Raw genomic sequence first — 17153 nt, 5'->3', positions numbered from 1 at the left:
TGTAAAATTAGAGTTGTTCTTTAGAATCACCTAAATCTTGGTGTTCCAGATGTGCTAGTGCGCTTTCTTTACTGTTTTTCTTTTAGCAGATGGATGTATTTTAGGTCCTAGCAAATCTGATAGAGCTATTTTAAGATTTTGATGTTTCTTGGGTTTTTTTTCTGCCCTTTTTTTTTGTTCCTGTTCTTATTCTCTTAGATACAAACTCAAGGAATGCATCAAGAAGTAGAGGCTGGGAAGCTGTTGTTACAGGGAGCAGTTGTTCTAAGTCTTGTTAATCACTTTTGGGTTTAAGAGTTTCATTTTTTTTTCCAGGTTCCGACGGCAGGTGGGCATTACAGTGTTATTTTCAAAGTGAAATTTTAAACTGGTTAGAGTCGATGTTGATATTAGAGGGGATTTTAAAGGAGAATTGTTTGAGTTGTGCTAGGCACAGGATGAGAGGCTGACATGAGGAAGAGGACAGGGCAGGGCTTTTAGAGGAGGCAGTATACAGAATGAGTGTGATCATACTGGTGCTCAGATAGCATTATTCTGTTTGTCTTTCATTTTGTAGGCTAAGCTTAATAATATTGGTGGTTGCTAGTGTTTTAAAATTACGAAGTAACACCCTGAAAGACCCTTGTTTGCTTCACTTATCTCATTTTGCTAAGTTTGTGAGTACTCCTGCATTAAAGCTAAGATTGTCAGCCTCAGAAAAAGTAGCGTGTCTGAAAATACTGTTTGAATTTGGTGCTTAATAGCAGAAGTGTTTGTTTTCCCTCTGAGGTGGAAATCCTCAAAGAACTTAGAGTTTATTTATCTGGGGGTGAGGTGGGGATAAAACCCAGAGTTTGCCCACAGTTTGTCTTGGCACCAGGAGGAGGAGTGTGCCTGTTGTAGGGTAAGGCAGCCTGTCGTCTTCACGGGTGAGCAGGAGTCGAGACCCAGCAGATGTCTTCCCAAACACCCCTGTCCACCAGAGAAGTAGCCACAAAGCTGAGAACATTTTTAACATGGGCTGCCAAGAGCCAGGACCCTGAAAATGGAGATATCTTTTGTTCTGCTGCAGTTCATTCAAATGGAAGGTTCCTGGAGAACCTTGCTGGGAGCTGTGAGCAGGACTTCACCTATTCCTGCAGTAGATTGAATCCTGTTGAATCAGCACTTTCCACTCCTTGATACAGGTGTTCAGTCAGAAAACCTTCCTCCAGACCCTAAATTACATCTGCTGTTTGTTTGGTTTAGAATAGGTTTTTCATGAGGGCCCAGTATCTCAAAACCCCCTCTTACACTAAATTCTTACACCTGCCTGTTTTAAAGAAGTAGCAAAGTTTTCCTTTCGAAGGAAAAATTACTTTTTCTTTTCTTGCTGGGAAAAAATGCCACTATAAGAACTTCAAGTGGTGACTGATGAGTGCTAAGTTTGTTTGTGAACACAGCCCTCTCAAGTATATAAATAAAATCTATGGGCTGCAGCCTCAGGAGGTGTGTTTCTATGCTCTCAGAAGCAGACAGTAAATAACAACAGGCTCTGGGTGCCTGGTGCCAAGTGACAGGAACAGGGATGGTAAATAGCCACTTTCTCTTCTTGTTTCTTTAGAAATTAGTTCTCAAGACTGTTATGATATTCCACGAACGTTTCCGAATGACAGATCTAATTCATTGGAGGGCTTCCATAACCACTTTGTAAGTATGACTTGATCTGATGAGAGGTGAAAGTGACAGTGCTTGAATGTTCTTTGTTCCCATGTAAGAAACCCAAGCTGCATGGTGTCTGTGATTTTTCCATTTCAGTAGAATATTTTAATCTGAGTAGATTAGGTTAAAAAGCTCATGTGATTCACAGCTGATTGCATAACTTATTTTGTTAAAGGAAATATATGTTAATTCTAGAAAAACAGAAGCATGTTGACAGTGGGAAGTGTTTCAAGTGAAGAACTAGATGAAAATTATGTCCCAATGAATCCCAACTCTCCTCCACGACAGCATTCCAGCAGCTTCACTGAACCCATCCAGGAAACAAACTATGTACCAATGACACCAGGCACGTTTGATTTTCCGTTATTTGGAAAGCAAGTCCCTCCTCCTGCTCACATGGGTTTCAGGTCCAGCCCAAAGACCCCTCCCAGACGGTCAGTACCTGTTGCAGAATGTGAGCCACCGCCAGTGGATCGGAACCTCAAACCAGACAGAAAAGGTGAGGAAAATGTCGAATAGAAGTTGATTTTTATCATCTTAGAAAGTAACATAGCTCTCTCAGCTTCTGATTAATGGAAAATTATCATATTTTCACAAATTCTAACAATATAGTTTTTATCCTATGAGATAGCGATAACATAAAAGAATCCTAGAATTACTTTTAACCATATTAAAACATCACAATAACGATACTAAATACAAGCATAGGTTTAAATTTTATTGCTGTAGTTACTAATGAAAAAACAACATAGAACTGATAATACTCAGAAGTGTGAGTTTTAGTCCTTATACATAGAAGACAGCTAGCTAATTATGATGGACACAGAACACACGATGCATCGGATAGAATACAAATCTAAAGCCAAGGCAATGATTGGTACAGGATCAGTAGAAGTTTTTATTTTATTGTATGAAGTAAAAGTTATTTTTAACTTAGTTAACTATTTTAGGTATTTGCTTTTGATGTTAACATTCTTAGTAGAAATTAGTTGTTACCACAAGAATGAGTTGTATATCACGATGCTTTTTAGTCCTACTCAAAGTATGCAATGGTCTTACAAATTCTTACGTAGACTAATTCTTACAAATGTGTTCAAGTGAAGGAAGAATTAGATTGAAGAAATAGTGTTTACTACTAAGTAGGCAGTGTTACGTCCTCATTTCAGTCTGTAAAAGCAAGGAAAATAACTTGATGCTGCGGTTGCTTAATGCTTAAGTGTTAGTGGCCACATGGGGCAGTCATGGGAAGATGAGAGGTTACCATTTGTATTTTCCCTGGGATCCAAATGGGAGGAGGGAACTGCTAATTCAAGCCAGCTCTTAAGATATGTTTGCTTTATCACAGGAGCTAGGTTCCATGCTTTTATTGAAATTTGTATAAACAGTAGTAGATGAAAACTATCTTGCCTTTATAGAGCATGGTAGATTAAACAAAGTCATAAAGCAAAAGGAAAACTAGCTTTATTTGGAAATATTTCCAATTGTGTGGAAGGTGACACTTATGAGTCTGAGGAAAGTGCAACAGCTTCAACGACAGAAGTGGAAAACCTCCTAATTTTAGAAGGCCCCTTCAAAGCTATCCTAAAAAATAAATCTCTTTAATTTATTGTGCACTGGGTTTACTTTTCCTTAAAATAAGGATTATTTGGGACACCGGTATTCTTAAAAGAAGATACTGATGTGATGTCTTTATAAGCGATACTTGTGTAGAGGCTCACTAAAGCTTAGTGATTCTGAAAGCTTAGACTTTCCAGTTAATGTAAAATATTTTATCGTGCAGCCTATACAGGAAAATGCTTAAGAAACTTATTTCCCTACTATGCAGTTTTTCAGACAAGATAACTAACTTTTTTTGTAGAAGTGGCAACTAAAGAACATTAGGTCAAATGCATGTACTATTTTGGTTTTTAGTAAGTCCTATTTTTAAAATTAGGTGCTTGAAAAATTAGTATTTACATTGAGAATAGCTGGCTTCATTTTGGGGAAAACTCGATGGCAAATATTCAAGTGATCCAAAATATTCACTAACTAAACCTTTAAATTAGTATTTTTACCACTAAGTTAACACAGCTTGTAATTAAGTGAAGTAGATAATATCATTATGATACAGATGATCTCAGTGTGAAATGGGCAGTAGCTTGTCTCATTCTGGCTGTCCACCTTCAGAAACCGAGGCATGGCCTTTTTTAAGACCTTGGCTCTCTGCTTGTGTCTAATTGTTTCCGTGTTGCCAGACAGTAGTTTTGTTTAGTTCTTAAGAAATACTGGACAGTAACATATTGGTGAAAGCTGAAACTGGAAAATATTCTCGAAATAAACACTGAACTGCTTTAAAATATTTTCCCTGACTGGCCAGTGTGTGTATTTTACTGATAAAATATTTGATCCTCAAAAGTAGTAAATATCTATGTTGAATAGCTTTTCGCTTTTCTGTTGGCAAGGCAAAGCAATAGCACAGACATCTGCTGTGGCAGCATCGCTGCTCTAACGTCTCTCTTCTTGAAACCGAGTTCATGTTTTGCATTCTAAAAGTGGCATGTAAGGCTTCTGCTTTGCTCCCTTCCTCAAATGCTTTACAGCTAGAAACATCTACCCAACATCAGGGAAAAAGATTTTTACATGTACTAATATACCTCTTAATGAGTGTAGTGTGACTGGCTGTATCTTTTGCCTGTAGACTTTCAGAATCTATTTTGGCTATAAATAAATAGGATCATTTAATATCATTTAGAAGAAAAGGTATTTTTGAAATAAAACTGTCCTCAAAAGTAAATATTGTATAGTAAATATTGTATAGTAAATGCTTGGGGGCTGAAAAAAACTTTGTGAAGATCTTAAGCTACCAAGAAAGGGTAATGATTCCAATTTATCACCGAGTGGTTTACCTTAGTTATATGTACACACTGGCTCACAGGATTAATAATATATTCTCATTTCAGTAGTTTATTTCTCAATGCAAACAACTCCTTCCAGAAAAACCTTTGGGCAAATAAAACTGCAGTTCATTTTGAATTAAAATAGGAGAAAACTGTGGTTTTAGTGGGCCTTCACCTAACTAGAACAAGTGTGTGCTTTATATTCTACTGTGGTGCTTTCCCAGCTTTCAGTTTCTTTGAGCAATGTCTATTACCGGGTTGTCTGTGCTCATAATAAAGGTACTACAATGGTCGTCTGCTACAAATTAGTGCATAGAAGGCATCAAGTTGGCCAGTACATTCAGTAAAACTTAGGCAGACATAGAAAGGGAGGAAGTGGTACATAAAATGGTTACCCTCTGGTTATTATTATTATTTTTTTTTTTTGTAATATGCCACTGTTTCAAGAATTTCTGTTGAAGACCACTGGTATTACTGCAGAGATTAGATGTGTTGGTGATAAGGCCTCTAGGTATATGTTCTGTTTGAAGAAGCTGCTGTATCTGTTTTTATTGGTTACAGATTGCTTCTAAAATAGTGTTTGCACTGCATTCAAGTAACAATTCCTTTTCGGTAGCTATCCTCATTACTGAGAAATATTACCATCACCTTTTGCATGACCATTAGCTCTAGGCCAGTTAAGTTCGTCCAGGGAAGTTTGTTATGTTCAATGCTAAACGTGCATTTTACAAAGAAATAATGCAGTGCAACTACCGTGCAAAAAAAATCATGCTCTGCTTTTTGTTATCAAATGTATAGACTTAGTGTATCCTCTATTTTTCTTTGGTTTAAGGGCTTTCTCCTTACAGGCAGCAGTTTGACAAAGGTAAAAAATGGAGAGCTTGGTGATGGGCCGTTTCTGATTTGTAAACCTGAGATGAAACACGTACTCAGTTAGTTCTGGTTCTGCTCTCTATGAAGAGTAATGTGTCAGGCATCGAGCATCTGGCAGTCTGTCTGTCAGCACCAGTGACTGTAATACATACATCACAGCTCTAATACGTTGTGTTCTGGATAATTTATTGAATCGTTCAAATCTCCAAATTTGTAAGAATAGGTACAGTTATGTAGAAGTACTGACCATGACAGAGTTATGAAAAATGGATAAAATCGGTAAACGTAATGTAGGTAATCCATAGGTCTGGAATTCATTCCGTGTTCTTCTGAGGAGTGGAGGGCACTTTTACACCGCTACTGTGAGAGCGTGAGGCTTTTCACTCTTCCCATCTGTAGGAATAGCCTGGGCTGGGAGCCATGGTGAGCTATGAGGTACCCTGTGTCTTTTCTCACTGGTTTCTGGAAGAGCTTAGTTTAAGAAAGTGGGTTAAGAAATAATAACAAATTTAAAAAATATATATATATAGACTAGAGATTATAGTACATTTTCATGTAGTTTTCATTTTTCTAGCTCGCAGCTGCTTCTGTAAATGCAGGGAGCTTCCAGTTCTTTCTGGAAGTCTTGAAAGTAATTTCAAAACATGGTGTTGGCTTCCAATAACTTGAATCAAAGCACTTTACTATTTCTTTAGAGAAGCATACCAAAAGGTAAGTGATATATTGCTTGGGACAAGATGGAGAGCGTTTGGCCAGGCGCTTGTCTGCATTCACCTGTAACTGAATGACAAAAATAATCTCTTTTTCAATTTGTTTTTTTCAAGGTGCTGTTTCTTTTATTATAGAGAACCGTTGCCTATACTGATTTCGTATTTCGGCTTTTTTGGCTGCTTGAGCTTGCCATGGTTGCATGTAGTCGTGATGCTAAATTGGAAGCATTGTTGCTAGCAAAAGGCTTCAAGCTAAAGAAATATTGCATCCATCCATGCAGTTGGGTCTTATTCTCTGAATTGCACAAAGGCTGTGACTGGTTTTGCCACAGAGTGATTATGTGACGTTTGTTTTGACAGTCACACGTTCCTTCCTCGAAATACCATTTATCCAAGAAGGAGCAGTAGAATTAAAGGAAATGCCATGAGGACAAGACTCCTTAGAGAATTAAGGTAGCAAAGAACAGCCAGGTTCTCTTCTTTTCCAACTCTTATTTTCCTTAGGCCTCTTCAAAATATCTGAAAAGGGTTGTGATACAAAGCAGTGGATCCTGTGATCTCCATCCTGCTGACAGCTTGCAGGAGTGTAGTAAACGTTTTGCTGCTCCGTGGGGAACCACTCTGTGTAGCAAGACAGGTCCCAGGTGGCTGTGCTGGCAGTCCACAAGAAGTTTTTAAGGCCTGACAGAGGTCTGTTGTCTAGACGATCTTAATCTTCAGTATAAATGTGACGTCAGTAAGAGATCAAGGAAATAGCATGGTTGAAAATAAAATGGGTAAGAGTATGAATTGTTTTTTTATAGGTCAGGAGGCAGCTTTTGAGAAATGAGGGGTGTCTGTGAGCATCTGGGCATGATAGGGGTAGGAGAATGAGCTTAAAGTAAGACCAAAAAAATACAAAATAAGATTTTTTTTTTTTTAACTACTTGTTTAGGAGCTGTTCAGAAGGACTTCTGCTAGCATGTAGTGTTCAGTGTGTGTGTATGCATCTTAACTGTTTGACTTGGATATAGAAAACCTATGTTTTGTCAGTCAAGATGGAAAGCAGGTTATTTCTTAAAAGCTTTGAACTTTACAGATAAGTCAGTGATGGAATTAATGATGGCAGAATTTAGTTCTTCAAAGCCTGTTTGATGCCTTACTTCCTATAACTTGGTAACCTCTCTTTTCTTGAGGGGCAGCGTGTGGGTGTTTTAAGGTTCAGAAGGGAAATAACTAAACTGTGGGCATATGGCTGAACTAACAACTCATGACTGTGACAGAATGAAAATCAGAAGTTAAATGTCATTCGACTATAGTGTAACACTGCCATTTTTGTAATGTTTTTGATCCATAGTGCTTAAAAACACTTTACGAGAGAGTCCAGTTTAGCACAGATCTTAATTCAAGGTCATGGGGCACTGTGATAGAATGATGCACTCAGGATCACTAAGTGGATCACTGAGAGAGGCAGGAAAGAACTTGGGATTCACAGCCTACAACATGGTACTGGACTTCGCTCTGTTTGTCTTGAATAGCGATTGTACTTGCCCGGATATTGTTAGAGTTTAATTGCATTGAAGCTTATTTTAAGCAATTTCAGTTCTAGTTTTGGGTTGGACTGCACAGATTATTTTGCTGGCAAAAATAGCCAATAGCTAGTGTAGTGCATTTTCACCTTTATTTTTTCACAGCAGGCTTATCTTTTAACAAAAACATCTCAGCACTTAGTCTGAAATGCTTCCTGCAACTTGAGTCCATACGATTGCCTTTAAAAGAGCCTGCTGCTTGGCCCTGGTCATTTTCAGCCCAGCAAGTGGTAAAGTAGGATTTAGAGGCAGTGACTGAGGCACACATTTCTTTTCATGCCAAAAAAATACCCAGATGTACCTTGAACTAGAAAATTAACAAACAAACCAAGGGGGAGGAAAAAAATTCTCCTGGAGTTGGGACTTGTGATTGTTTTAAAAATGTTAAAAATTTTCTGGTTGTTTTTCTTATAAATTTTTCTCATTTAAGATGTTACAAGAAAGAATATATGTGGCTAAACCACAAATATGTGGATTGCTTATAAAAGTGAGGCTGTATCTTTGCCATAACTACTCATGAGCATCTCCCAGGCAGAGTAACTTCATAGAAAATTTCAGTTTTTATTTTTATTTAAGAGCACAGGCCCACTTCAAAGAGGTAATTGTGTCTAGAGCAGGAAGCGTCTGCCACGTTCTGGTTCCATAGGCTCTACTGTGATGCTTCTGGATGACCAGCATCTGTTGTAGTGTAGTATGATGCTGTAAAACTCCCAAACTAAGTAGGTAGTTGTGAAGGAAATTAGGAAACCTCATTAATCATGAAGTTAGTCATAAATAGCCTAGCAAACAGTTGCCTTGTTAAATATTTAGGTGTTTGTGTGTCTGAGTTGGACAATGTGAACATATTGCACATCCTGATACACCAAGAGCACCATACAATCCTGAAATAAAACTGGCGAGGAACAGTTAAGGCACTTGTGACCACAGGAGCTGACATTTCTTTAAAAATAATAATAATGAAAAGTTGGTAACACTGCAGTGTTCTACATTGTCATGATTATCTTGCATATTCTTAAATAAATGATCACTCATCTTCTTAGGTTTTAGGACAAATAGGTATTGAAAAAATTGTGAATAGTGATTTTAGCAGGAAAAACTATGTTGAAATAAAAACCTCAACATATGTTTTCAACATATGTTGAAAAAAATCCCTCATCTTCCTGGTGACTTTTCATAGCAGAAGTGCTGTTCATTCTGATTTCAATAAATCCACGTGCTTAATCCTTCCATTTAATCTTGGAAGGTAAACCTGTTCATTCCATTTAGGAATTAAAAATCCCAAGATTTTGGTGGATGTTTTGGTGCTTCCTCAGAGCTCCTAAAGCAAATGCATAGAATTTTTTTCTTCTTTTTTTTCCCGACAAGCTCCAAAGACTTTCATTTAGCTGAAAATTATGCTTCCTCCATGACTGTACTAAATTACTTCTACAGGATTAGTTTTTACTTAATAGCTTTAAATGAAATCTAGATAGCTTCTTGCTGCAATGTACCAGTCCTTAACTTGCAGCTGTGGTTTGTCTTATAAAACTTTGAAACAGCAAATAATGTCAAGTAAAGATTTCGTTTGGATGGCTGCATCACAGCTGCAAAGGAAGCTATGGTTTACTGGACAAAACGGTTTAAAAAAAACCTAAACGCAACTTTTCTGATACTAGTGATAGAGATGGTAGTGTTGAACTCCAAAGATGCTAGAAGGAGCAGAAACTAAAGAACATGGGTAATAACAGCATATTTTTTGCTCCCTTAATGCAATTTTTCTTTTCTTCCCTGTGCTTAATGCTTTTTTTAAGGAAACATACTTTTTAATATACGTATTATCATGTTATTCCATTGATTTTTATAGACTTAATTTTAGGCTTGATTTTTGTAGTGAACATGATAAACAATTTTTTGTGGTGGTTTTTTTTTTTGTTTCGTTTTTTTTCAGAAAAAAGTAAACCAATCTCAAGTTGTATCTCTTGGACTTCATGAAACCTAGTGCAGCTTTAAACTTCTAATCAATAAACACTCCAGCATATTGTACTTTGGTCTTAAAATACTGTCTTTGTTATTGAACACTTTTAGTTCATCATGCTTTGGGGGCTTTGTAAATACACATGTATAAAGTTACTCACAAATCAGAGCAGTCAAATAGTGTTGGGGTGATTAATAGTTTTGGTATTCTCGGAATAGTTTTCATGGCATTTGGCAAATATTTTATGAATACCAGTGAACCTTAGCTGTCAGATGCAGTTGGATTTCTTTATAAATAGATATTTTTTCCAATTCGTTCTTAATTTCTGGAGTATTCTAAGTACCAGTGCTCTGAGAGAAGTTATTTTGAGCAGGTAAAGATGTCCAAGGAGACTGTAGAGTCCCTCTTTAGATGACTACTTTTGTGTATTTCATAATATTGAAAGAATGAATTTATTTCATTTTGGTTTTACCGTCTAAAAGAGACTGTAGTTATCATCATTCATGTGGTATCACTGCCCAGAATTAAGTGTATTATTGATATTCCTATTTGTTGCTGGGTTCTAGTGTGGAAACAGATATGAATGTTGTATAACTAAATACATGTTTCTAATTAGAGATACCTTGGCAGGGAAATAGTTTTAATAACGACGAAAGAAGCAAATTCAGGATATCTGTTGAGCTCTATGCTGAAGACTCAGGAATCAGAGTTTACTGGGGTGAGGAAGAAGAGGAAAGCGGGAGGTTATTCTGCAGAACTGAAAACCCAGTAATAAACCCTGTGGGAGTAAGACTGTGAGATTCAGCCTTGTTTTTAAGGAAAAATCTACAGTGGTTCTAAGTGTTGGAATTCTTAGACCTCGGTGCAAATTTCAGTTTCCTCAAATTACAGAGAAGAGGGGGGAAGATGCATATGTTTTAATGGAAATGAGAAACTGCCTCTCTGCAAATACTTTTGTGGATGAAGGGCACTTACGTGGCTGTTTTTGCCTTTTCCTCTCCCCCTTCTATTCCAAGTAAAGCACTGTTCTAACATTCCTACGTCTGATCTCCTTGTCTCGTAAGGATTAGTCCTGTTGGCCAGGAAACAGCATTAACAGATCACACATTTCTTGAATTTTGTCATGTTAGTGGATTTACCTTAAAATTTTATGCCCTAAATAGCTGGCATTTAAATAGAGCGTTAGCCTCTTTGGTGAGGATGTTTGCAAATTCCTGACATAAAATCCCTTGCCAGCAAGCCATGGAGCAAGCAGGCGCAGTCAGAAAGAAGCCTTCTTAACAGGAATCTTGTTTAGTGCTAGTGGTTCAAGGCGATAGCCTGCAAACAAATGAGGCTTTTTAGTGTGTGGCTTACATCCTCAAAACCAAAAATGTTAGGACCCACCTACTCTGAATCAGGAATTTGCTGTGGTGGGACCCCGTTTTTTCCCCACCAACATTATATTCCAAGTGCTTTATGGAAAACAAGTAGAGAATACATTAGCTGATGGAAAAAAACCAAAAAGTTTTGCAGTTTAAACCGTTATTTGAAACAAAACCAAACATGTGAAATGGACTCTTCTCCTGATGACTTCTGAGACAAAGGCAGCATTGATACAACCGAAATGCCAGGAGCAGAATTCATGCCGTCTGAGTGCTCTCTAATGCTAGATCCATAGTGGCTTGTTCTGCTTGGCAGTTTTTACAAACAGCCATTTGTTAGAAAAATAGACTTCATTAGCGATTTTTTCAGCTCCGAGTGCCCTCGCACAGTATTGCTCTGATAGGACGTGCAGAAGCTGAACTTCTCTCTCCTGGCTGTAGCACTTCGCATTTCGCAGGTGGTGACTTGACTGAAAAACGAAAACATCTAATTTTCACTTCTTGTTTGTTTGGTTTAACTTTCCGTAACTTATTTGTTGGTTTTTTTTCCCCTGTAGATTTGCATCCAGTGGTGTTGCAACACATTTGATTTCTTTTTCAGATAAAATAAATAAATAAATATATTAAAAAAACCCTATATCTTTATACCCAGATTTATCTTTCCTAGGGTAGCCATGTAAGCTAAAAGCCTTGTCTAATGTGCCTAAACATTAGATGAAGTGGATTTGGGCCTGGGGGCCTAAACTACTGGAAATGTGTTCCTCGGTATTGCTGGTGTTAGAATGCTGTATGGAGCCGGAGTCTCAGTAGCGACCTTACTGTCCTTGCACCTTCACTCAACTGATTTGAAGAACCACTCTATAACGCTTAATGTTTAAGGTTATATCTGAACAGAATAGATGTTGGAGACCAGTCTGTTGCACAGCTGTGAAGCACTTTCTCCTCCTAATTATATTCAACTAGGTTGAGCTCTCGAAGGAAATTAGTGAGGCTAGTTGGGAGCAGCGCCAGGGATTTCAGTCGCAGGATTTCAGTTACAAAGTTTTAAAAACATACGTATTTCTGTTCAGAGATCTGACTAAAGATAGTGACAGAACTACCAATTTCTGGATAAAGAATGGTACTTCCAAATTTTCTTATGGATTTGTTAAAAATATATCTTTTGTGCAAGTAAGGGATGCTGTTAAGGGCTTTCTGTGCCCCAGCTTGTGTTGCTTTATCTTCTTCGATGAGCAAAAAGGGGATAGAGGAATTCTGCACTACAGACAAACGAGTAACTTCAGTTTTGTTATTGTATTCCTCCTTCCTCTTTTCCTTTGCTTGGTGTCAGGTCCTTCCTGTTGCACGTTTTAAGCTCTTCAACAGAGATTAGGCCTTTTATTTTTTTGCTTTGTAGGGAGGGGAAAAAAAAGCCCTGCACAACCATTTTAATCCTCTCTGACATATTAAACTAGAGGAATTGCATTATCCTGGCTGCTTGGTAGCAGCAAGCTGTTTGCCGCCAAATTTATTTGGGTTGAACAGTCTTTCTGCAGCAAGAGATGAAAGCTCAGTGAGTTTATTTTATGTTGGAACATTTTGTATCTTCTTGTCTGATGCAGAAGAGATATTGTAGGGACCTGCACTTCTTTATATAGCTCTTCTGAAAGTCTCAGAATGGTTTATAAGTGCTAAATTAAGTATGAGGCAGGCAATTACATTATCTCTGCGTGTTACAAATGGGGATAATCATAGTTCAGGAAGGTTAGCTGCACAAGACCACGTTAGAATCGTTAACAAGAGCAGAAATAATGAGTCATTGCCCTGCGTTTCTTGCGTTTGTCTTCTGTACTATGGGTTTCCAACACTTCAGCCCGTGTTAGGCTATAAAAGCAAAGAGGTTATAAAATACACGCTGGTTAAATAATTTCATTAAACCTGTTACCTCTGCTAGATTTCTCACTGTATTTAGAATCTGTGCTTGTATGTCAGTGCATTGATTGGCATCTTAAATTGAGTTCTTTCGGGACAGATTTGTGTTAAATTTGATTATAAAACTGTGGAGCACAAAGTTAATATGATTAGATTATTATATTTAGCATCAAATTGTTCTTAATAAAAGATGATTGAACTTCTACACTTATTCAATCAATTTTAAGACACTGGACTTTTTATATAGGCAAGCTTTTATCATAGAGTTGTAGCGAATATACTTGTGAATATTGAATTGGCTCAGAATGAGCTATGCCAGCATGTTGGGTCATGCTTTTGACTTAGCTCCAGTCAGCAGCATACTTTAGAGAAACGCTTTGTGTACCACTTCGCAATCTTGGTCTTTGGTCAGCATTGCCCAACTGCTTGGTCTTTTCGTCAGCACTTCAAGCCATTTACATGAGCGTCTGGTTTTGAATATGGAAAAGAACTGTCTGTAAAAAAATAATTTCGGGGTTTTTTTTTTTCTTTTTAAGGAAGTTGCTATGCAGCACTACCAATAAATAAATAAATTTTCTCTTAATTGTATGGTCTCTCAGAAGCGATGTGTAGAAGTTAAGATAGAGTACAAAACCTTTCTGTTTACCTTTCTTGTTGTTACTTGATTATTCCCAATACTTCAGTGATAACAGTAATAGAGCACTTCATATGCAAAACCCTTGGGGTAGAGATTTGCAAACTTCTAGTGTTTGTTGCCAAGTTTATTTTTTGCAAAGCATTCTTGCTCATGGTTGGTAGTACCAGCCCACATCTGAGTCTGTGATAGTCCTTTCCATTTTGTGCTTTAGGGCAACTTTGTAATATAATCATACTTAAAACTTTGTATTTGGTTTATTGTGAAGATTTGCTTTTCATATGGCTTCTTAGCGTACCACTTCAAGGCACTCCCCTTTTCTGATATTAACAGCTTTCTCAGATACTCTCATGAAAGCTTAGAGATATTATGTATTATTGATTGTATTTATTTAAAATATTCTATAAAAATAGAATATTTAAAATATTCTGTGAGCTGAAACACAGAATTTGGTCAAGTTGGCTAAGAATTTCCTTGGTGAGAGAGGAGTTATATTGCTGCCTGTGGGGAGCTTATTGACTCTAATGTTTTCTTAGTTTGTGCTCTTCACTTTGTTAGCAGATTCATCTAAGGCGTTATATTGTGTGATAGCATGATATAAGGAAATGTGATGCTAACAACATGCTAGCGTGAAAGTATGCGTTAGCATAACACAGAGGAAAGATGAGTGCCTCTACTGCACTTGTATGTAGGTATGTACTGAAAAAGGTTTAGAGAATGTAGTTTAATGATGGTCATTTGTGGTAGAGGTTGAGTTGTGCTGCCGTGGCAGGGATGAGTATGCAGACTGGGAGCTTGGAGGGGAAGTCTGTGTCTGCAAGGTCGAAGAGGTGATTTTGGTCCAGGCAGATACAGATTTCTGGGGAATAACAAATACAGCATGGAGAAAGATTCTTAGGGCTTCTCAAGAGGGAGATGCATGGTGGATAGGAGACCTCCCAAGAGTATCCCTGTTTACAAAGTAATATTGTGACTAAATAGGATTTAATTTCTTTGAGGGTACCTCAGTTTGTATCTGAAACATGACTATTCTCCTGTCGTGCTAGATATTCCTTTAATGTGGCATTTTTTATGTAATGCAACTTGAAACCAGTTAATAGTAATGATCGGTTACAATGTTTGTTGATGCACTTTTTAGCCTTTTTGTACACCTTTTTTGCTTGCCTCCAACAAATTGCTTGCATGCAGTGTTTTCTTTGTTTCTGGTTTGGTGCTTAAGCCCTTAGTATGAGACCTAGCTAGACTGTAAAACTCTCCTTCAGCAGCTTGCTTATGCTTGTATTGTTAACCTTTCTGCAGGGGGTTGTGCTGTTTATTTGCAAAATTCCATTTTCCAGTTACAAATAAAATATTATTAAGAGAGTCTTCTTTTTACCAATTAGGTCAAAGTCCTAAAATTTTAAGACCTAAACCACATGGTTTAGAGCGAACTGATTCACAAACCATAGGTGACTTTACTACAAGAAGAAAGGGTATGTACTTTAGCACTGTATGTATATGGAGCTTTATAAAAATAAGTAAAACAAAAATGAAAAAATGTTATTCTACAATAACTTTAACTCTTGTATAGTCTTTTTATTTCTATTATAATCTAAGATAATGGGTGCATTTTCCTTGCCAAGTGAAAAGTTTCCTATATAAGGAATTAAAGTCTTCCTGGCACATGGAACAGCACATGGAAACATTTCCTGGATATTAACAGGGGTGTTCTGATCTTTTAAGTTTTAGCTGTTCATATTTTGGATTTATTTTTGTCTTTTTATTTAGAAGCGAGTATATATGATTTACTTCTAAGTTGCTTGAAATTGTTAGGCAATAACCTGAAATCAGAGTTTAAGTTTCCTGCTGTTGACTAAACACTGAAATAAAGCGAAATATTGACCCTTTGAACAATTTACTAGTACAGAGATTTATTTATGCATCTTAATGAGCATTGCAATTAGTCTGATGGGCTTTATTGAAGGTGCTGAGTTGGTATAGTCACGTGGAGATTGTAAATAATGTTAAGAATCTCACAGCAGTGTCGCTGATCATAACCTTTGGTTGTTAAAATTCATTGCAACTGGATGAAACATTCCTGCTAGTTCTCAGTGGGCTTTGGGAAGAGTCCTTAGTCCTACTGCTGGGCAGTACTTTGCCCTCTGATTATACTCGCCATGTGGTCTTAGGCCTTGCAGACGACTTGAGCCACGCTGATCATTTTCGTGTCACTCAGGCTTTAGTATCACCTTGCCTACATCCAGATCAGTTCTGCCACTCCCCTCCTATGATACCTTATATCTTGAGATAGATGAGTTGTAGTTCCTCTTCTGAGTCGGTGGTGACAGCTTTTTATGAGCAGGTGGGTTAAAGTGGCAGAATTAGTGGAGTAGGCTTGATGTGCTTTGAGTGCATAATTATGACTTCTTAACAGAGAAAAGGAGAAAGCGGTTTGGGGTACCAAAGACTGATACCAATCCAGAAAATTTGACTCATGAGTCCTCATGTTCTATATGTAAGAGAGATGACTTTTCATTCAGAGTGAGTAGAATGGAAGTATAATGATACAGTTCTGCTTTTTCCTTCTGAGACCATGATTAAGCAACTGATTTCTGTCAGTTCCTCATGCGTACGCGTGTCACTCATGAACTGCTCATGAACTGGTGCTGCATGCCTGACATTTGACCTTGGTAAAACTGCTAATAAGCAGCAAACTGAAGAGGGGTGGTGAGGAGAGGAAGAGCATTATAATGACACTGCATTTTAGTTTCTAAAATCAGTTTTAGGGAGGATGAAGTTGATATTCAAACTGACAGCAGCTTGACTATGTGATTTTTTAAAAAAGCTAAAGAAAATTTTCCACAAATCCTTCTATGCTTTTTTTTTTTCCCCGCTAACATTTAGGAGTGGTGAAACACACAAACTGGAGGGAGGGCCGATATGTTTCTCACTAATGCCCTGTCTGTGGTTCTGTTCTGAAAATGGAATATAAATATGGCACCTCTTCTAGAACAATATTAGCTGTCATTAATAGCGCAAATGCCACTGCTCTGCTGATCTGCTGATAAGCGCTGAAGCAAGCCAAGCACCTCTTGGGATTGAAGCTGGGTATTGGCTCATCTCACATTTTTACAAACTTAGTCTTAGTTGCAGATTCTGCCCACACTTTGAGCTGTGAAACCTCATCAGTAAGGGCACATGTATGCAACAAGGCCAGAGTTTGCATAATAAGAATTGTCCGTGAGCCAAGAAAAGTACCCAGAGTTGGCTCTGCTGAACAGTCCATCATCCTGGGCTTGTCTGTTCAACAAGTCATCATGGCAGCAAAGCCAGATCATGATGCTGCCATTTTTAGAGTCTCTTTTCAAAACAGAATTACTGTGTACTAGTATATCTTGCAAAATTCTTAAATGATGGAGTTTTTTTCTAACTGATGTTGCTTTTCAGTACCTGGAAAGATTAAAAATATAAATTAATGTACCGTGGCTTTCCAAGAACTGAATAGCATCTCCTTTTCCTACCTTGTATTTACTACGTAAAAAGTAGTACTTAGGCTTTGAAAAGCTATTAAACTTAAGGTTGTTTAGAAATGTTCTGTGCTTTA

At 37.5% G+C, this 17153-nt stretch overlaps 1 protein-coding gene across 12 annotated transcripts in view; it reads left to right on the top strand.

Moving 5' to 3' along the window:
* Nucleotides 1–17153, top strand: part of GAB1 (GRB2 associated binding protein 1) — a 101676-nt gene that overhangs the window by 78849 nt on the left and 5674 nt on the right. For 7 of the 12 annotated variants that reach the window (XM_054064649.1, XM_054064648.1, XM_054064650.1 and 4 more), the window contains 3 exons: nucleotides 1583–1668; nucleotides 1876–2179; nucleotides 14953–15042. In XM_054064649.1, the coding sequence (XP_053920624.1) occupies nucleotides 1583–1668; nucleotides 1876–2179; nucleotides 14953–15042 (480 nt within the window). The remainder of the gene's footprint in view (nucleotides 1–1582; nucleotides 1669–1875; nucleotides 2180–14952; nucleotides 15043–17153) is intronic. The other 5 variants (XM_054064655.1, XM_054064653.1, XM_054064656.1 and 2 more) reach the window with 2 other exon arrangements.

This window comes from Cuculus canorus, chromosome 4 (assembly GCF_017976375.1).
Source record: "Cuculus canorus isolate bCucCan1 chromosome 4, bCucCan1.pri, whole genome shotgun sequence".
NCBI lineage: Eukaryota > Metazoa > Chordata > Aves > Cuculiformes > Cuculidae > Cuculus > Cuculus canorus.
The sequence above is the reverse complement of the archived record's forward strand: the minus strand, read 5'-3'. Positions and strand labels throughout refer to the sequence as shown.